Source organism: Coenobita brevimanus, chromosome 46, assembly GCF_032717465.1.
Source record: "Coenobita brevimanus isolate Jiangsu-jjx chromosome 46, ASM3271746v2, whole genome shotgun sequence".
In the NCBI taxonomy this organism is placed as follows: Eukaryota; Metazoa; Arthropoda; class Malacostraca; order Decapoda; family Coenobitidae; genus Coenobita; species Coenobita brevimanus.
This window is the reverse complement of record NC_136999.1, coordinates 425,345-447,250: the sequence shown is the minus strand read 5'-3', so window position 1 is coordinate 447,250 and position 21,906 is coordinate 425,345. Positions and strand designations below refer to the sequence as shown.

General features: G+C 42.3%; 1 protein-coding gene across 1 annotated transcript; it reads right to left on the bottom strand.

Annotated features, from left to right (window-relative positions):
- Positions 1 to 764: 764 nt before the first annotated feature.
- Positions 765 to 21,835, bottom strand: Atg6 (Beclin-1-like Atg6). The gene is made up of 8 exons (XM_080271394.1): positions 21,723 to 21,835; positions 19,097 to 19,218; positions 17,101 to 17,252; positions 13,507 to 13,719; positions 10,185 to 10,372; positions 7,945 to 8,218; positions 4,819 to 5,042; positions 765 to 1,088 (listed from the first exon to the last, which is right to left on the bottom strand). The coding sequence occupies exons 2-8, from the start codon at positions 19,203 to 19,205 to the stop codon at positions 968 to 970; spliced, it is 1,281 nt and encodes a 426-aa protein (XP_080127520.1). The 5' UTR covers positions 19,206 to 19,218; positions 21,723 to 21,835; the 3' UTR covers positions 765 to 967.
- Positions 21,836 to 21,906: the final 71 nt, after the last annotated feature.

Below are 21,906 nucleotides of genomic sequence, written 5' to 3'. Positions count from 1 at the left end.
CACATCCAACTCAATATTGTCCCACCAAGAGCACAGAGGACTGGAACATGGCTGTTTATTCTCAACATTGAAGGCAAATAACCAGTTGCTTTCCACTTTGTGGCATTATGTTAAGCAGTAAACCTCAACCACTTCTTAGAATGAAACCCTTAGTGGCCACATTCAGCTGGAGCCTGGCTTCACTAAACCACCATATAAATCTTCCAACAAAGTATTCATAAGGTAATGATTCTACATTTTTTTGGCAGAGTTCGTGGCATGTCTTCTTTCGCGGTTAATTTTGAATAATACACTACATCTTAACATTTTCTTGCATATTATTTACTGTTCATGATTTTAATTCTGACATAGTTTGCATCAGTAACATACACAAGGATATCGAAGTGTAAATTGCAGCATAAATTATCAAGGAAGAGTTGTTACATCCATCCATCATCCAATCCTATGTTGCTCCATGAGGAGAGTATGAGCCCAGGGCTAGGCAAGTTGGTCCTGACATTTAGGATGACATTGACCAGCTTCACTCATCCCTCAGTGGCATTACGTGAGCAATAAACCCCAACCACCCCTTGGATATAAACCTTCACTGGCTCAATCCGATAAGAGCGCCTTAATTACTCACTAAACCACCAGGTGGCATAATTTGGCTATACGGTTACCACCCAGCATAGTAAATGACTTCCTGGTGTACAGGAAACTATTTGGCTTGTCACTCAGTGTAGAATCACGCACAGGCAGAAGGAAGAGGAAAGAATGAAGAAAAAAAAGACAGGAGAGGGAATGTAAAGTCACCTGCAGGCAGAAGGAAGAGGAAAGAATCAAGGAAAGAAAGACAGAAGAGGAAGGAAGGAAGAGAGGAAAGGGCAGACACCCAGAGCAGCACTACTTTCAGTGAGTGGATGGTGAGCACCCCCACCTACCAGGCAAGAGCTGTTACAAACTATCCAAATCCACAAAGCATACTAGCCTATGCCTCTCCTTGTGTGCTGGAAAAGAGAGCTGATGAGACCCAGGTGAGGCCCCACTTAAGGTTGGTCAGCAGAAACTTGAGTGCTTTGGTCCACTGCTCCTCACTGTTGAACTGCATCCTATGCAAGACAAGAATAAAACACCATTTAGAGGTAAGGGTCTATTTTCTTTGAGGTAACATTTCACCCCTTCAGGGTAGTACTTGAGGAAACCCTGAAGAGGATGAAACAATTCTCCAAAAAAATAAAGTCCCTTGCCTCTAAATAGTGCTTTAATTAATCAACCTGTCGAGAATTCTAGCTCTAACAACAAGAATAGAGCACACTATTAACCATTAACATCTTGAGTCTTGGTGACATCCTTTTTAGTTTGTTCTTGCTACTACCAGATACTCTGATGCAACTTAGGAAAGGCCTCCAACACTGGAGGGGTTTATTAAGACTACATGTATCCCACCCACCCAATTCAAACAGCCATACCTAAGCTGAAGGTCAGTTTCTGAAATTGGAAAGAAAACAAAGTTATCAGATTGAAATAATTAATGAGTGCGAGACTGACTAAGAGAAAGTATGTGAGTAAAGTGGTGGGGGGAAAGGAGGAGGAAGAGCCCTAGGATGGGGGCAGGGATATGGTAGAATGATAAGGGACAATTATATTCAACTCATGACAGACCTCTCACATTCACAGGATTAATAAAGGCAATACCAGTAGCTAGGTCCTTAAGCTTAAAAACTCTCTCTGAAGCTAAATAATGGCATCTGACATTAGTAAGAACAACAGAATGAAGACCTCTCCAATGAACGGGTTAGTGCATTAGGGAAGATAAAATCAGCCACCATGGGCAACGCCTTAGCCCTTCGGGGATACCTGGCGTAAAACCAAATTATTTTTATATATATTATAACCCCTCAATTATCCGACATACTAGAGCCAAAGACATGTCAGGGTAGTGGCAATGTCCAGATAATGAACAATATCCCCCTACTATGCCCAGACCCTACTGATACCCAACCTCCAACCTATACCTAACCTATTTGTACGGTACCTCTGCTTACTTTCCCAGTGTTTTCCAGTCATTCAGGCATATTTAGACATCAAAGCAAACACAGAAATATGCAAAGTAATGCTAAACACCAGGAAAGCCATTAAAAAAAAAAAAAAAACTGAAAACCTAAAAACACCCCACCCATACACTACTGTATGTACAGTACCCCTCCTAATTCTGGCACTGTTTTCAGGTCAATCTGCCATACCCCTCCTAATTCTGGCACTGTTTTCAGGTCAATCTGCCATACCCCTCCTAATTCTGGCACTGTTTTCAGGTCAATCTGCCATATTTAGACATCAAAACACACACAGAAATATCCAAAGTAATGCTAAACACCAAGAAAACTATGAAAAAAAAAAAATGAAAACCAAAAAACACTCTACCTATACACTGCTTTATGTACAGTATCCCTCCTAATTTTGGCACTGTTTTCACGTCAATCAGCCATCTTTAGACATCAAAACACATATGGGATTTGCCATATTAATGCTAAACATCAAGGAAACAATGCATAAACAACATCCAAAAAAAAACTCTGGACGGTTGGAAAATCAGTTAAATGACACAAGTGATAATTGCTCCTGGGCCACAAAAAAATTCCAAGGCCAAATATGCCATCGGAAATTGGTTAAATTGGTACAAATGATATACCATCATCTTCGCTGGTGTTTATAAGCTAATAAAACCACAAAAAAATGATGAGTAAAAGGACATGCAGTGAGAATAAATAGTTTTCAGGAGTAAAACTTGCCTTCAAATAAATTCCCACCATCCTAGTGCAAAATTTTGCCAGCATCTTCCAAGAGTTATGCACATGTCTAGATGCAGAACTTCATGAACTTTCTCGTGGTCACTTCAGAATTTCGATACCACCAATAATATCTGAATAAATCGCAAAAATCTTCAAAAACCTGTGAATCAGTGCTATCAGTGCAAAGGAGGGGAGGGACTGATGGAGTGAGGGGACAGCCGGGAGGGTATGAAGGAGGAATGGGAGGGGAGGGGGAGAAACGAGGCATTGGGCAGGATTTTCACCCTTCTGTCATGAAGTGGACGGGCGCTTTTGCTGTACATTTTCCCGTAGCTTGTGATCTGTTGGATGCGTGGTGGCCATTTGGACACAAAACTCCTGGTGACTGGGCGACTTTGGAAGTTCAGGAGGGAGGCAGACGGCAGCTGTCAACAAACATGAGTTCATGACTTGTGGTCTGTGTTCGATGCGCAGTGGCAGTCGGGAAAGACTTACCCCAGTGGCTGCGCGACTTTGGACATTTGGTGCGTACGGATGGTTTGACACTCCTTGTGGGTTACAGTCATATTACTCGAGTGCTTGAGGTTCGTTGCGAGTGATAGGACCAGTGAGCGACTTTGACCATCCAGTACAGGGGCAGACTGACATTTTAGCTCTGGTTGTGGGATACAGTCTATTTCCCGCTCACGGTTCAAGACCAGCGGCCACAATACCAAATGTTTGAATGTGTCAGCTGGCCAGCCAAAGTTCTCAGAGACTTTTACCTTAGGATAATGGCAAGTAAATTTGGATAATGGTTTAATAGAGCCAAGGTTCAGAATCCAGAAAATGAACAGGTCCGGATACTGCACGTCTGGATAAATGAGGGATTACCGTGATAATAATGAATAATAAACTATACACATAAAAGAGCAACGTTGTTTGTTTGGTTGTCCTTCAATCACACCCACACCAAGGGCCAGAGACCCCCAGATCCATATATATTCTGAATCAGGGTGACCCAAGGATGGTTTTTTGGGGGGTAAATTTTCAGATCTGGGTCATTTGAGGTCACCGGTAGAGTGTTCACCTTTTTGGCCTGTGAAATGCTGGGTACCCCTACAGCCCAATTTCTGACTTGGAGACTCACATGCCCTCCAGTTTAGACACAGGCTATTTGAGGTTGACCTCGGAAGTCATTTGAGGTCACTGGTCGGAGGTCATTTGAAGTCATCGGTGCTGCATGCTCGAACGACTGGACCCAAGAGCCCAATTTTTGGCATGGAGACTCAATGACCTCCTGTTCGGACACAGGCTAAAAGAGGTTGACCTCTGAGGTCATTTGAGGTCACCGATAATACACTCTCGAACGAATGGACCCGCAGCCCAATTTTTGGGCTGAAGACTCACGTGACCTCCAGTTCGGACACAGGTTATGTGAGGTTGGCCTCTGAGGTCTTTTGAGGTCACTGGTAATAGTAAACAAGTGCACACAAATACTGTACCTTAGTCTGCAAAAGCTGAAATAGAAAGTTCCTGGACCTCTTATAATCCCTTGTCAAAGGCATAAGTGGTATATGGTCATTCTGGAGCAAAAAGAAAGATTGAACTAGAACAAATAGAATTAGAGTGTTTGCCTTTTTGGCCTAGGCAATGCTGGGACCCCTGCTAGTAATGAATATAATATACTAATAATGTAACAGCCAGTCCCACATTAGCTCATTTTAGGTGCATTGGCCAAGAGCTAGGCTACTGTAATCTAGCACGTTCATGGGTAGTGACCCGCCCACTTGCCTACCTTCTTCCAAATACCTCTCCTACTATCCTCCAAACAACTCTTGGGGACTGAACCAATGCATGGCAATCACTCTAACTGGGGTGTTCTAATCACTGGACCACCATGCACCACTATCTATCCATCTACCAGCCAGAAACCTTAAGCCTGTAAGGAATGGCCACAAACAAAGCACCTCCATGTCACCCTGTCAATACACACACACACACACACACACACACACACACACACAGATAATAATAAAAAAATAAATACACACACAATGACAACACCAACCTGATTGAAAGTGAATTATTTGAGTTGCGATCCTCAATGAAATGTTTGTTGATGCGATAGGGGAGACAGAAGCGGCCAGCATGAGTTCCCTGCACCTCCACATATTGTTGAAACTCAGCCACACACTCTAGAAATGCCGACATCCCTCCATCGAACTTGGTGTCCCATAGAAAACGAAATCCACCCGACCCATAAAGGGGAAGCTCTCGATTTTCACCCAGCACCTGAAGTACAGAGAAAGCACTTCTGTTATATCGTACTATAGTTCTTTTACCTAAACTTGGCCCAGATTTTCATTCCTTTCCAGTTATTTCATACAGCTCAGAGGCTGACAAAAGACAATACTGTACTATGGTTCTACATCCCTTCCACAGCACTTCTTCAAGTCTATAATCATGTTCTAGTGTTAACATATGGTTGCAACTCAGCATTCAATATGGAAAAATTACATTTTTACACAAAACTGAAGTACAAACAGGTTATCTACTGTATATATCTATCAATAGCCAGATACCTTCATCCAGAAGGTGGTGGTCAGTGTTTTAGGTCTCGAGACCAGTTTGATGTGGTCTTGGTCTTGGTCTCGCTTGACATGTTCTTAGTCTTGATCTTGGTCTTGAAGCTTCTGGTCTAGGAGTTTTGGCTCGAGACCAGGTCAAGACCAACATTATAAAGTGCACCGTGGCATGGGGAAAGTCAGAATTTATGATCATAAACGGAAAAAAATCATGGCTGATACGATTCATGGTGCACCATACAGCATTGTATTGTCTATAGATACTGCCTGGCTAGCCCTAAGGTGATGATGCATGAACTGAGTCTTGCCAGTGCCGATAGAGTGCATGCGAGTCGAGAGAGCATGCATGACGTGGCCATTCTCGTAGTGATAATCTGCGTTTGCACGCACGCATGTCTGCAGCTCTATTCGCCTCTGTGAACTTCATATACGTGTATGGTGTATGCAATTCCCCCCCTTCGTACATGTACATCACAGGTTTAGCTAGTTTGCTTGGAAAAAGTAACCACAAAAATTTCTATTTTCCTATGTTTGTTTCTTCATGCCAATGAAGCAATGAAAGCAGAAATATTTCACCTAGATGTTCAGTTGTTCATATATATTAAATTTTGTAAATATATTTCCTCCCTTACAGGGGCGTAGCCAGGATTTGGGAATGATGGGGGTCAAGTCAGACATCAGTGGCTTCCAACCTTTCGAGTTATGACCCTTCAGAGCTTCAAAATGGCTATCACAGAGGCCTGCAGTGACTACTGTGACCTTTTCAGAAGAAATCAGAATATCTTCTAGTATTTCACGGCCATCCTCGTATTTTGTACAACTTATTCACCTATGAGCGGAGGGCCATGGCCATGTGGCGTTTCTAGCCCCACTAACATGGGGGGGCCACCTGGGGGCCGATAAATCATCTGTAGTAGCAAGAAAGGTTGTGAGCAGAATCGAATGAGGGCCCCCTTCAAGAGGGAAAATTAGTGAAAACTGTTCTCTTAAACAAATACACTAATGGGTATGACTAAGAAGTATTTGGAACACTTATAGAAGTAAAATGTATATTTTATATTTATGAAAATTTTTTGCTTCCCACCTCTGTATTCCAAAACCCTTTCAGTCTTTTGTGCAATTATCCTGACAAAATAGGTAGTCCCCCTTCACTGTTCATGAGAAACGAAAGATGAATATGTTGTGTATGGAGCGTTTGGGCATGGGTAAAGCTCGGAGAGAAATGCAAAAATAAGTCTTCCGAAAACCAGCTTTCGCATGAGGAAATACAGCTATCCATGAGTACGAAGGCACTGACAAAGTATGCAACACCATACATTATAACTTCAAAACCTTACTTTCAAAAGTTTAAACAATTAAAAATCTTTAAAAAGCCGTAACATTGGTCTGCAAGGCCGTGGAGAGCTATGACTGCGTCCTGGGGTGCCTGGAAAACATTTGACAAAGGCCAGAAAAAGCAAAATTGTCACAGTCCTGGTGTGGGCCCTGGTCCCTCCATACTCTTGAGTTTTGGCCCCAGGAATTATCCCCATTGCCCTCTTCTCTCTTTCATTCTTCTTAGTAATTGTCTTCCCAGAAACTCCTCAACCTCATTCAGCTCATGTGCGATAATCAACTTAAATTCATTTAAAAGGTGTTGAGTATGGCATCGATACATAATCTGCAACTGGGTGACTGGGATACTACAGTACTGCACTCACTTGAGGGGCCGAGACGCCCTTGAAAAATGATCAGCAGTGCAACATCTGCAAGCTGCAGCTACTTTTCATTCATTCAGCAGACACATAAATTCATGATCAACAGTAACAGTATGCACAAGTGCTTTGTCAATAACACAATTTTGCATAATTCAGGTAGCTCTTCATCGCAATTGCATTTCTTAGAATTAGAACTTAGCAACCTTGTGGGAAGTCGGGGGCCATTGGTGTGTTCTGCTGGTTGTTCCTTGGCCAGGTTGTAATTTGTGCCTGATGCCGCTCAGGTGAAGTTTTAGAGATACGGCTTGAGCCATAGGGAAAGAGGAGGGGGGGGGGGGGCCAAGCCAGGGGCCAGCCAAATCTCTGGGGGGCCATGGCCCTCCCGTAGAATCACCACTGCTGTGGCCCCACCTCTGGCTACGCCCATGCTCCCTTATATGTTACTCCCATTCTACCATTGTTTGCTACATCGAGCACATCTGGCAGCAGGGTTGCCAGGTGCACAAATATACTTTTGGCATTTTTATTAGGTTCATTATATTCAAAGGTACATGTATGAGAAAAAAGTTAAAACCAATTCCTTACAAACAGGACAGGACAATATAATTTATGCAGTACAGACCAAAAGTATTCAGATAATAGTCAGATTTGCAAAAAATGTTTTTATATGCCATGTCTTGGTCTTGGTCTCAGAGGGTCTAGTCTTGGTCTTGGTCTCGGAGGATCTGGTCCTGGTCTTGGCCTTGGTCTCGGAGGGTCTGGTCTTGGTCTCGAGGTGCCTGGTCTTGAATACAACACTGGTGGTGGCCTTAAGCAAATCACCACTGTCACTGATGCTCCTGCACCAAATCCAGTCTAATCTACCCTGCTCTAAACCTAACCTAATATAACTCCCACCCAGCCTCAACAAACCTCAATATAAGAATGGTTGCCATAGGGGACCAGCCTGTATTTTGAAAACTTGAGCCCAATCTTGCGAGCAAGGGATGCCAGGAGGAGGACCGTTTGCCCCCAGGCTGCATTTATTTCCTGCCAGGAGACCGGGGCCGTCGGCAACCTTCCCAGACGCAGGTTGTTGATGGTTCCAAAGTGACCAGAGTGCCAGATGTGGAAGGTGGTGTTGAAAATGTTCGTCTTCTTTAGTCGTTCAAGCCGGTTCTGAGTGTAGTTCAGCTGGCTCTTTAGGCTATGAAAGAAAATGCACGGGTATGTAATTATTACAAGCACAATCTTTTTCATACCTAAGAATGAAGCTAGACTGAGTCTGGAAATCAAGAAAAAAAATCTTGAATGTATAAATGAATGATGTCTTGCTGTAATGTACAAAATGAAAGCCTGACTAGGAATGTATCTGAGTGAGGTGGAAAGGGAAAGGTGAGACCATGACGACTAAGGATGAGCTGGAGGAATGGGGTGGAGAGGCATATGAGAAAGGGGGGCATGAACTGGGGAGACAGAATCCAGATGGTGGAGGACATGGCAGCGTGGAGGCAATTTATTTCTAGCCACAGATGTATATACAGAATGACATTTAATTTTGGGTAGGGCCTGTTTGGTGTTATAGTACTTTCTGATACTGTAGGTACATGTCCCACCAGAATGCTCCTCTATTTTTTATTCTTAACTTCACAATTTGACATTTCGCACGGTTTTGGCAGAACATCCGCCGCGAAACACGAGGATTTACTGTGTGTGTGTGTGTGTGTGTGTGTGTGTGTGTGTGTGTGTGTGTGTGTGTGTGTGTGTACATATATATATATATATCCATCCATCATCTAATCCTACGTCGCCCCATGAGAAGCATAGGAGCCCGGGGCTAGGAAAGTTGGTCCTGGCATTTAAGATGAGAGTGACCAACCTCACTCATCCCTGTGTGGCATTAAGTGAGCAATGAACCCCAACCATCCCTTGGATATAAACCTTCACTGGTTCAATTCGACTGGAGCCCCTCTATTAACCACTAAACCACCAGGAGCCAAAATTTGGTTATATGGTTACCACCCAGCATAGTAAATGGTTTCCTGGTGTACAGGAAACCATTTGGCTTGTCACTCAATGTAGAATCACCCACAGGCAGAGGGAAGAGGAAAGAATGAAGAAAAGAAAGACACAAGAGGGAGTGTAAAGTCACCCGCAGGCAGAAAAAAGAGGAAAGAATGAAGGAAAGAAAGGCAGAAAAGGATGTCGTACAGTCAACGTTTGGAGCTCATTTGTCGTGTTGAGAAGGGAGCGCCCCCACCTCATGCTGAGAGGTTCTAAGTTTCTAAGTTCTTCCCAACACCACCCCACTTCATTCACTTAAGCAATATCGTCATAGGATTAAGGTGAGATCCCTTAACATTGCTTATTTCTGTTAAATACATGCACTGAATATTCCTAAATTTGTATGTTTGTGTTTGATGGTGCCTAGATAGGTGTAGGTAGGGTGCTGTGGGGGGTGGTTGGCCAAAGTCCAGACACAGATTCATTTTTCACATGTTATTATTTATAAACCACGGAATTTGTAAATCACGGCAGTGGTCCAGACCCAAATTGCCGAGATTTACGAGGATTGAGTGTATATATATATACATATATATATATGTATATACAGTATATCCATCTTCCACACCCATACTACTACTATCTCTACCCCAAGCTTCAGCATTTTACCACACACTCCATATACTGTAAGTATATATATAAATATATACATACAGTATATATATATCATCATCATCATCAGCCATTTGAGTATCCACTGCAGGACCGGCCTATCCCGACTGAAGTGGGGACAATACAGCCAATGTATCTCTACCAAGTGGCTTAGGCTCTCTGGTAGAGCTTGTATGTAGGGTGAGAAGTGCTTGTAAGTGTAACTGTAGTGTTGGAGTGGCTTTGGATGTGTGTGTAGTCTGTGAACCAAGTGTAATTGTCCCACGCAAACCGACTGGGTGCAAGCATACTTTATAGTAAGCGACACTGGTTCAACCACAGCACCCCTTGTGTCCTCCAATGCAGTACGTGGCCGGGTGAACACTCACAAAGTTTATTACCCTGGCGGGAAGCGAACCCTGGTTCACCCGTGTATGAAACGCACACTCTGCCACTGTACCACAGAAGCTCCATATATATATATATATATATATATATATATATATATATAAACTCACCTCCTATTTTCATCATCCATAACTGACAGCTGTGCTCTGTGTGTGCAGTATTCCCGCCAAAATCTCTCCTCTTGGTTCTGTAGTCGGGCTCTCTCCTCCTTGTGTTTCTCAAGCACAGCTTCTGCACGTGCCTGCTCTTCTTCTACTTCTGCCAGCTCTTTGATCAGACGCTGCTCCTCCAGTTGAAGCTGAGGAACAGAAAATCAAATTAATAAATCATGGATTAAAAGAAAGAAAGAGAGAGAGAGAGAGAGAGAGAGAGAGAGAGAGAGAGAGACTTCCTTGGGCTGAATGGCTGGGCTAAGAAATCCCAATAGACCTTCTTGGGCTGAATGGCTGAGTTAAGAAATCCCAATAGACCTTCTTGGGATGAAAGGCTAAGAAATCCTGATGTTGTGGTTGGCTATGAAGCAGCTGATGTTGGTGCTAAAGAGGAGCCTACATGTGGTGATACTGTGACCCCACATAGAACAACTGGGACATCTACCTGGGAGCCAAACTTCCTCATATTTCCCTACACCTCGCCATACCAAGAACCTTCCTCTGACCCTGGTGGGGCACTGTCTACCACAAGGGGATGCCAGATCCCTACAAAGTGTATGTACAGTACTGTGTTTGTAGGAGAGCCTCACAGAAGCAGTGCAAATTTCAGCTTCCTAGACCCATCCTGTGGTGTGCAATTGAATGCAGAAGTTGTGTAAATTTAGGCAGCTGATACTGGTCACACATAGGTACTGTAGTGATGTAAATCGCACCTTTTTTTTTTGTTACCAAAAACACTGTCAACGGTGCTGAAAAGGTGTGAAATATCTAGATATGTGTATTTTCAAGTTTTTCAGTACGTAGTATTCGAGATTTGAATTTAAAAAAATATATACAATATGAATTTATTTTGCATTTTTCAGTGTTTATTGTGTTTATGGTAGTATCGACTTATTTTTCAAGTGTGGGTGGTGGAGTTTGTTGGAAAATGAAGGCGAGTGTTTCTGTTTTGAGACCTAAAAGAGATAAACGTCTTCCCTTGGGTGTACAGGCTGGACAGTGAGGGTTGACATGCGAGACGACCTGCCATTCACACCTCGCACAAGATGATTAGCAGGGAGGGCAAGGAGGCCTTTCCACCCGCGAACACATCATGTGAACAGGGAAAACTTTCCTGTTATGCTTGTAAAAGGCAAAGATTATGTAAAATTATTCAGAACAATATTACAAACCTAAGCAAATAGGAAAAGATAAAATATGTTTCTCTTATTTACCTGTCTTTTGTTTATGCTTCTGTTTACTGATAATCGTAAACAGGGTGGTTATGTGTTTCACAAGGGAGGAGAAAGATGATTTTTCCTTCTGAGTCGAGATAATGGGTGTAACTATGTGTGTTTAGGCATGGCCACAAGTGAAAAAAAAAGTACATCCACTCGTCATGGCAGCAGGTGGTGAACTGACGAATGAGGTGTGAGACTCTGAGAGGGTGAAGTGAAGGGCAGTCTCATGTCCCAGATGTTTGTTCACGTCCCTGAAGTTTTCACAGTTTTCTACAAGCCGCACTGCATCGAGTGATTCAAACCAGCACAACAAACCTGAGAAAATAGGTAAAGATACCCAAACAAAAATGTATTTTTCTCTTATTATCATGTCTTTTCTGTTTATGCTTGTATTTATTCATAACTGTAAACAGAGTGGTTGTGTGTGTTTCACATGGAAGGACAGAGATGATATTTTCTGTCTGGTCGAGATATGGATGCAGTTGTGCTTGTTTAGGCATGGCCACAAGCGAAAAAATAAAAAATCCACTCATCACAGCAGCAGGCTCTGAACTGCTTGATGGGGTGTATGGGAGTGTGGTGTAGGTCAGTCTCAAAACGTTCAAAACTTTCATTCACTTTCCAAAACTTTTCACTGCTTTTTATAAGCCATGCTCGAATGATGCCGGTGGCCACGCAATGGTAAAATGTCATATGACGCGGCCAACCACGAAGGGGTTCAAGTGTTCTCTCCATCTGTTCACTTTTCCTCCCTTCTCCACTATCAACCTACCATTTTTATCTTTCACTCCCCTATTACTTTCTTAATCACCCTGTCAAACTCTCTTTACCTCCTTCCAGTGGGGGAGCGGGATGGCTCTGTGATTAGCATCTGACATGTCACATAGTCGAGAGTTCTCGTTGCGCCAGGGTAGCTTCCTTTGCTGGGAGAGGTAGTGCTCTCCTGCAACCTTAGCAGGGCTATATGATCTATCTAGGTCTAGCTTGGGAGAATGTTCCGTCTACCTCCTTCCAGAACATATTCTTACATTCCCTCCACTTTACATTTAAATTCCTTCCAAATTCCTCATCCACTTTCTTCATACCCTCTCTTACTAGGCTTTTCACATCTCTCTTCCTCTCTACATGTAACTCTCTATTCCACCTCTCAACTTCCTCCATGTCTCTGCTTCCCTTCCACTAACTATATGCTTTCTTCGCTTGTCTCACCTCTTCATTCTACCATGCTGTTCCTTGCACCCCCTTTCAACTTCTCTTCACCCCATACTCCATTTCACATGCTACACAGATTTCTTCTGTAAATATCTTGCACACACCTTCTACTTCCCCCATCTGATCCAAATCATATTTACCTAATCGCTCCTCCACTTCTCTCTAATATTTTGCCTATTTTTCATCCTCCTGCGACCTTTCCACCCTCCTTGTATGGACTACTTCCACCTGCCGTTCCACCCTCCTTGTATGGACTACTTCCTCCTGCCATTCCACCCTCCTTGTATGGACTACTTCCACCTGCCGTTCCATCCTCCTTGTATGGACTACTTCCACCTGCTATTCCACCCTCCTTGTATGGACTACTTCCTCCTGCCATTCTCTCCTTCTATTTACCCTTGACTTTCACCACCACTAGTAGTGGTCAGAAACTCCACTCCCCCAACCTCTGTATGCTCTCACATCCAGTACAAACCTTCTCATTCTCTCATCCACACACACATAATCAATCACTAGACCTAGGGCTTATTTATTTTAACTTGGCAGAGATTTTTGCCCTTTTTCAACCAATTTCCTGTAAGTCAATGGTTGAATAAGATACCCTAACAGTACATCCCTACATCCTTTCCATTATGGTTACTCATGGCTTGCATCATATTCTAGTGTTAAAATCTTGGCACAACTCAACATTCAAGATGGAGTTATGGCAATATGACAATATCCTTTCCATGAGTAGCTCCACATCTAAGTGCTGATTTTTTGCTATAGCACAACATTCAAGAAGGACAGATGGACAATTTATCTATAGTTAAAATGAATAGATTATAGAAGTGGGTAAGAGAACTCACATTTGCCAGTTCAATCTCCAAGGTGGAAACATCACTACTGGTGTCAGGCATGTCTGCCAGAGAAGCCAGTAGCTGATGGGACAACTGAGCTTGCCTCTGGGTGCGGGAGAGGGTGGCATCCATTAAGTCAAGGAGAGCATCAGTGCATTCCTCACACAACGGATGATCCAGGTCACTGTTGGAACTAACCAGGTCGTACAGGCCTGTGGCTACCTGAGGAGAATAAATGTATGAACAACAGAGAATGAGAGATTGACAAGGAGTGCTTATGAGTACAATAATGAGGAATTACAGAAGAGGAGGGGGAGATCAAAGACTGTAGGAGATTGTAGAATGAAAGACTGACTAAGAAAGTTTATATAAGTGAGGTGGAGGGAGTGACTAAGGATGAGGTGGAGAGGTATAAGAATGAGGGAAAAGAAACATCTGTACAGTACTACAATAAACTTTTGCTATAATGAACCCTGATATAGCAGATATCTGCTTTAACGAATTCAGGCATACCCTGGTTTAACGATGCAACTGGTTAAGTAAAAACCCACTGTTAGGCAGAGTATCATATCTCGGGGTAGATTTAACATGCAAAGTATAGGGATGCGTTTTGAGCCTTGGGTTCCCCCCCCCCCAAACCAAGTCCTAAACCCACCCAAAAGAATCCAAAAAAAGTTTAAAGCCTATCTAAATAGGCTAACAGCTGTAAAAGAAGCTAATCTAAGCCTAACACTAATCTCACCTGTACCCAGTCAAGGTCACTGGAGAATGCAATTTCCGACTCATATTCAAACTCAGAAGTGAATAAACAGTAGCACTGTATACAATCCCACCATCAGAAAGTCCCGGGACACTTAAAGAAACATCTGTTATGCATAATAATCTATGAATGAGGCAAAATTGTCCAAGGTGTGAAATGTTGTGATGGAGAATCACTGATATTTTGACTGGGAATTCTCTTCGCAGGGAATGCAATTTATGATGTGATCGGGATAGCCTTTTCAACGGTCCATCTTTATGTCGTTTTAGTTACTGTTCTGGTTGCTGAGCCCTTTTATTTTCTGCTCTCTTATTTTCCAACATCTATTTAGAAATTCCTTTGTATTTTCAAAGCGTTATCCCTTGAACAACCCAAATGTAAACACATGATTTATTGATCGATGATGTGATCGGAATAGCCTTTTCAACGGCTCATCTTTAGCTACTATTCTGGTTGCTGAGCTCCTATATTTTCCTCTCTCTTATTTTCCAACATTTATTTAGAAATTCCTTTGTATTTTCAAAGCGTTTTTCTTTGAACAACATGAAAGTATACACATAATTTACCGATGTCACCGTTTTCATCAATGCATGAAATATTCCTCTCTTATGTTTTCATAATTAATAATATTTATTGAAAATTATTATGTATTTCACGATAGGTCAGATGACAGGTCAATGGTCAAACACAAAATATTCTTTGCTGAGTCTCCACGTTGTCCACACTGTTTTGTACCTTGTCTGATGGGTAAGAATCCGTACCCCTAATGACAGTGGTTACTCCACCTAAGTTTAAAAACAGTTTATAAATCAACCTAAACACAAAATTTAAGTCTAAAATATCATCAAAATTAGTAAAAAAAAAATAAAAACCCATCACAAAACTAGGGGTATGCCTACGGTAGGTGGAGTAGGGTGGTATTTCTACCCCCATCAATCTAGGGTATCTCATCTAAAGGTATCATAGTTCGGGGTTTGCCTGTACCACAAAGCCCACCAAACAATCTGTCAACTATAACGAACAATATTCAATAGACTGGGCACATCACACAGCCCTTCTGAACACCTCTGAGCCCACCAAACAGTTTTTTGGCTATAGTATACATTGTCTGTTGAATGGGGCACATCACGCAGCCCTTACAAACCATGCCCCATGCATGGAGTGATGCAGAACACAGTTGCCAAGGTTTGTGATGTTATTTTCAACCCACTTGAGCTATGCTGGAGAACTACTGGTGAGAATAGGTGATGAACTGGGTTATTTACGGCTACTTCCAGCAGGCCTGGGAGGGACCAGAGTCTGTGGATACACTGTATCACATGTGATCAGCCTCAGTTTTGCTACGTCTTTTGCTGCGTTCAGATGACTGTGTGCGTATTTTTCAAGCCTGTGCCCTCTCCTGCTGCCAAGAGGCTCTGCACAGAGTCAGAGACCTCCACTGTGCTTGTAGCACCAACGTCCTCAGTCAGCCTCCACATACCCTCAGCATCCAGCACTACAGCCTCCAGGACCCCAATCTCCAGCACTTCAGGACTCTCTATATCAGACATGACACCAAAGCCATCAGAGGCCATCTTGGCCGACAGTGGAGATGAATGAGTTAACTCAGCATACAACTTACAAGAGGAGTGGCAGTGTAAGCAGTGTACCCATGCCCTGACATCCGACAGTGTTGTGTACCAGTGGGAGTATTCGGTCTGCAAGTATGTCGGATATCGAAGCAATTTTCCCCGTGAGATACTGAAGAAAAGCCGGAGATGTGTTCCAGACCCAAACCCAAACTCTCATTTACCTAACTCAACCAACAAAGACTGACACAGAAACACCAAAGGTAATGTTATTATCCTCAAAAACAATACTACTGCTAAAAAAATGGCACGTCAAACATCACATGCAAGAGGATAGGGTGATGGGACATGTGGTGTTCGACACCGCTTCAGGGCAACAGCCTGACAGTGACAACCAGCCAGGCAACTGACAGCCTGCCAAGTGGGGATGGGGAGGGAAACAAGAAGGGGTGGGAGTGGGTGAGAGGGTGGGGGGACAGAGAAGGAGACAAGTGTGTAAGAAATGGAATCTAAAGGTGAATGTAGGGAAGAGTACAGTTATGGTCTTCAAGAGAAATGAAGTCCGTGAGTGTACAGTGAGGTTGAATGAGGAGGAAATGGAAAATGTGAGTGCATTTACGTAACTGGGTAGTGTAAAGAGTGAGGATGGAAGATTAGAAGGTGAAGTGCTTGAAAGGGTACAGCAAGGAAGAAAGGTTGCTGATTTCTTGAAAGCAGTGATAAGAAACAGAGAAGTGAGCATGGAAGTGAAAAAGTTACTGCATGACAGTATTGTGATACCAATTCTAACATATGGAAGTGAAGCTTGGATGTTGCTGGAGGGACACAAGTCAAGAGTGACAGCAGTGGAAAGGAGATGTTTAAGAGGAGCATGTGGAGCCACATGGAGAGACAGACTGACAAATAACACAGTGGAGGAGCACTGTGGTAAGGAAGTGGATGTGATAGGAATGTTAGGAGAAACACACAGAGGTGGTTTGGCCATGTGGAAAGGATGGAGAGTAAAAGACTGATGACGAGAGTGTATGTGAGTGAAGCTGAGGGAGGGGGAGGCCAAGGATCAGATGGAGGGATGGAGTGGAGAGGTATATATGAAAGGGGGGTGTGAGATGGGAGCAGGCCAGTGAAATGGCAGGGGACAAGGCGACATGGAGGCAATTTGTTTGTGGCCACCCCTTACGGGATTAAGGCGTCAGACAATAGACAGATAGAAAGTTTGGAAATTACATTGCCCTTGATGATGATGATGATGATGATGATAATGATGACTATTACCTTGAGTGGCTGTGTCTTCTCAGTGTCACCTGCCTCCCCCACCAGGGTAAACCCATGTGGATGCTGGTTGGAGTCAGACAGCTGCAGTGGTCCCACCAACTTGTCCACATCAGCTCCACTGAAGTCCACATCTACACCCTCATATATTGGCACTGTTGATGAAACACCATGGGTCATATATTTTATGTTTGCTTTTATTGCTACCATGCAATTTTATTCACCTAAGAAAAGACCTCTTCCACCTGCAGGCTTTACTAATGCATTTTCAAACTCCTTCATGTCAAAGTCTCTTCTGACCTGAATAAAATCCTGATGTACAGTATACACTGGCACTGAAATAAACACTTGGTCATGTATGGTACTTAAGGGGAAAGGATGCCAGCAGGGACCAATTTTCAACTGACAAGCATTTTGCGAGTTACTCCATAAAATAGCTCCAAGTATCACTCGTTCTCTGTAAAAATTTGACAGCCGTACGACAATTCTTTCCCCTTCAAAAAAATTATTTTGTAATTCCAATTTTGAGGTCACTCTCCTACAGAAATGTCCATTTTCTATGCAGTATATAATATGACCATTCTTTTCTGATTTTTCCCTCCCTTTTTTTTTCCTGCACAAATTGTCATACATCTGGCAATGGGAGTGTGAGTGTGTGCAGGGTGGCTGTGAGGCAGGAAACACCAGTGATGATATGAAACTGGGAGAGGTGAGACGTGCCAGCCTTGGTCTCAACCTGTTCTCAGTCTGCGCTAATCTTGGCCATTTATCATCGTTTTTGTACACTTTTTGAAGATGGGGCAACCATCTAAGCTACTGCAACGTCAGAAATTACAGAGAAGAATTTGACGCCATTTTGAGGGGAGAAAAATGTGTTAGAAGTGCAGTTCTTTCTCCACCATCGCCACCTCCCCTCTCACCTGTCCCACCACTGCCACCTCACCTGAAAACCCCCAACCTTCTACATCATTATCTCCAACTTTGTCTTCTCCAACACCCTCTGCCTTTTCATAACCATCCCTAAGCCTAACTCATTAAATAAAAAAAAGTACCTAAGTTGTTTCTAACTGTATAGACACTGCAAGTCAACAAAAAACGAGTGATATCTCAGAACTAAACTTATTGTCCTTTGGAGTGATGTAACTCCATTAGTTTTGAATATAAGACAAAAACCAAAATACCTATGAAAAGAAGAATGAAAGGGGAACATTTTGTGCATACATTTTTTTTCAGACTGACAAACATGACTGTAATGATTTTTTGAACATGGCAAAAAGAGGGTAAAATTTGGGATAAATACATAGGCCTTTTTGGATCTCTTTTGTTCAGCAATGGTGAAGAATATTAAAAAACTTTTAGGGCAATTTATTAAGGAGTTTTTTTTTAGTAAAACTACCAAATATCATTGAGATCAGATTAATACACTTCCCCAGGTTTCTCATCTCTCACGTCTCTTTTTTTTTATACGTATTACAGTATACATATATATATATTTTTTTGTCAAAACAAACGACCAAATTTACTCAAACTTTGGGATGTTATTGCTCACATAAAGTTACAAAACATATAAAAAAAAAATCAGACAAATATAAGAAAAATGTACCTTCAAAAGTAACAACCATCCATTCCCCTTAATTTGCTCTTGCTTATACCAGGTGATTCTACTCAGCTTATTAAAGGACTGCAGGCTAAAACTAACTCCCTATCCTCTAAAAGGAGAAGGATGAACTGCAGCCCAAAGTTGTCCTACTTCAGCAGTTCATCATTCTCCTTTTGGGGGAAAGGGAAATGAGTTAAGGAACATTAACACAACTGGCCAGTGAGGCCACCCGTTAAGCTATATTAGTGACTGTGTGAAGACATCCCTCACAAGCAAAAACAAAACAAAACAAAAAAAAGTATCATATGTACAGTACATGGCAGTTCAGCCAGTGTTTATTAAGTCTCTCTCTCTCTCTCTCTCGCTCTCTCCAACAGAACAAAGAACAAAACTACATACATGCCAGTTCAGCAAGAGTGTGTTCATTAAGGTGTGAGAATCCCGGGTCCAGCTGTATAGGGTTAAGGCAGCGCTGGCATACAAAGTTCACACTCACACGTGGATCCATCCCTTACTACAACCTGTAAATGGTAAAAAATAGTAATTATCTATCTTTCAGTCTACTTTATAGTCAGATGCCTTAATCCTAGAATCAGTGGTCACAGACAAATTGCTTCTATGCCAACTTGTCCTCCTCTATCATGCCACCCTCCCTCAAGCTCACATCCCATATACGGTACATCCCCATACTACGTGCCTATATGGGCAGCAGAGGACGTCGTATACTGTGAATAAATAAACTTATGGGAAAACTTATATATGGGCAGCACCCCCCTTCACGGGCAACCCTTGAGACGCCTTTCAGACCTAAGTATTGTACTATACAGGGAAACTATCTAAGACATGTTACCTAAGATAAATTAACCCTACAAGATTATGGCTTTACTAGGTAAATCATTGGTGGTAGGTGGTGGTGACCATCATCTACTCACTTGATGTTGTGCTGCCTACTTCTTCCTTAGCCTTTATCATTCTTTTTCTGTGCCTGCCCTCCTCTGTTCCTATATCTCCCATCTTTCCTGTCACTTTTTATTGCTCTTCTTTCCTTTACAGGTGGCTTTTCATTGAGTGTCAAGCCAAATGGTTTCCTGTAAGCCAAGAAACCATTTACAACACTCAGTGGTAACCATATAACCAACCCATACATGCTCCCTACATGTCAACAAGTGGGTTGGTGGAGGGTTAGTGCCCTTCCCTGTAAAACCAATAACTCAAAGTCAAATGGCCACCCCTTACGGGATTATGTCATCTGGCAATAGATAGACAGATAAATAAACCTTTACCTGTTATCACTTCTTGGGGGGGCAACGTCACGTACTCGGGGTAACCCCGGATTTGGGCCACTCTTCGCTGCCTGTCTTGCTTACAAGGAGTTCAATTCCCGTACTAAAAAAAAAAAAAAAAAAAAAAAAAAAAAAAAAAAAAAAGGTCCTCGTGTACAAGGGGGATCGCGTACCCGGAACTTGCGTACTCTGGGGATGTACCGTACCTTTTCACCCCATCCCTCCATCTCATCCTCAGTCTCCCTCAATCCCATGAAGCAAATATGCCCATGGTCAGGCTACCATAGTCCAGAACATTTAAGGGCAGAAGACCAACCTATGCCCTAGTGCCATTTTAATCTAGCCACCATGGGACTCAGGCCGTAGCAAGAAAAACTATGCCCATTCCAACCTATGAGCTCTAGCTACTACCAGACCACCAGCAAAAGTATCAGTTACATCTATGATCTAAAAAGAAGAAAAAGAATTTGAATTATTCTGGAGGGAAAAACAGAGTCTCTACAATTCATCTGCATATCATCAACATCATCATCGACATTGTCATCACCATCACCACCATCCTGCCTCTTTTTCTCTGCCAAGGATGACGTGAGGTTCAGTCCAGAGAGAGAAAAAAACATGACAGAGGGAGAACTAATCAACAGCATGCCCACAAAATGGACCACAACCTCATTCACTCACTATGGTATTCAAACCCCTGGAATCCTGACTAAACCTCACAGGCATGATCTTCCACACATATACACTTTATATTACCTTATATTATGTATATTTGTTAATGCAGTTTATCTTCTTATGCATGAAGTATTATTGTACACAAAAGTGTCATTCTCTTCAATAACTAGAAAGTCTGGAACCAAATTAACTCACTTTTGAGTCTCTTAGCAGGGAAAAGGGCAAGGGAGAGGGGGAGATCAAAGATAAGATGGAGGGATGGCACTGAGAGGTACAGGAATGACAAGGGTGAGAGTTAGAAAGAGGGCAGCTTGGCAGTGGAAGGCAGGGTGACATGGAGGCAATCAATTTGTGATCATAGTTTCCTGGATAAAGGTGTGCAACTAGAGAAAGATAGCATGACAGGTCAGTTTGTCTCACAACTGATTAAAAGATTAAAGCAAAGAGAGCAAAGATTACTGTAAGGTCAACATGATCTCTCAACAGGTTTAACTCCTATGAAAGCTTGAGTTCTTTCATAGTTGATGTGGCACAGAACTTAACCTTACCTAACTTAACCTAACTGTTACGTATACTGGTATGTGACAGAGGAGGAAGCTAGAAGCTGTAAAGTCTCCCTCCCTACCTCCTTATTCACTAAATACTAAATGAAGCATTTGTTCCCCAAAGTCATGAAGAACACCTCTTCGACTTGGGCTGAAGATCTATTTAGAAAATAAAAATAATTTCGGGAATGAAAATCAATATTTGCTAAAACAAATTACATGATACAAAGGTTAGGACCAAGGGATGCTTTGCTTAAATATGTCAGGTCCTGTTAGACTTGGTTTATGTTTAAAATTGATCAGATTTTATAATTAATAACTTCAAAATTATGTATTTTCCACAACTCTGAAAAGCTGTTATCAGTACTGGTACTTTCAGAATCAGACCTACCCTAACATAACCTTCAAGAGTAAAAATAATTTGCGACGAAAATGCCAGTGTCTTAAAAGTCTAAAATCCCGAAAAAACGGATCAAAATCTCGTTTTGGGCTGTAATAATATCGACTACAACTTCATATTACCTTTTGGTTGTAAAACTGTAGTAAAGGACAACAACTTCACATTAACAAGTTTTGTGGCCTTGTCTGTAAATTATTTAAAATAAATACTGCGCTATTTCCCTCGCCAGTATGACTACACTACTGCAGTATCGACAGTGATTACTCGAAATCCACTACATGAGTTCCTAGGTTCTCGCTAAATTCA

What these genes read in the sequence shown, in the direction of transcription:
- Atg6 (XM_080271394.1), bottom strand. Translation starts at nt 19,205, where the DNA reads ATGGATCCACGTGTGAGTGTGAACTTTGTATGCCAGCGCTGCCTTAAC. An exon ending in CACTCTTGCTGAACTGGCAT is followed by an intron (nt 17,253 to 19,096) that starts GTATGTAGTTTT and finishes TTTCATCAACAG; the next exon opens with TGCCAATATATGAGGGTGTA. An exon ending in AGAAGACACAGCCACTCAAG is followed by an intron (nt 13,720 to 17,100) that starts GTAATAGTCATC and finishes TATTCTCCTCAG; the next exon opens with GTAGCCACAGGCCTGTACGA.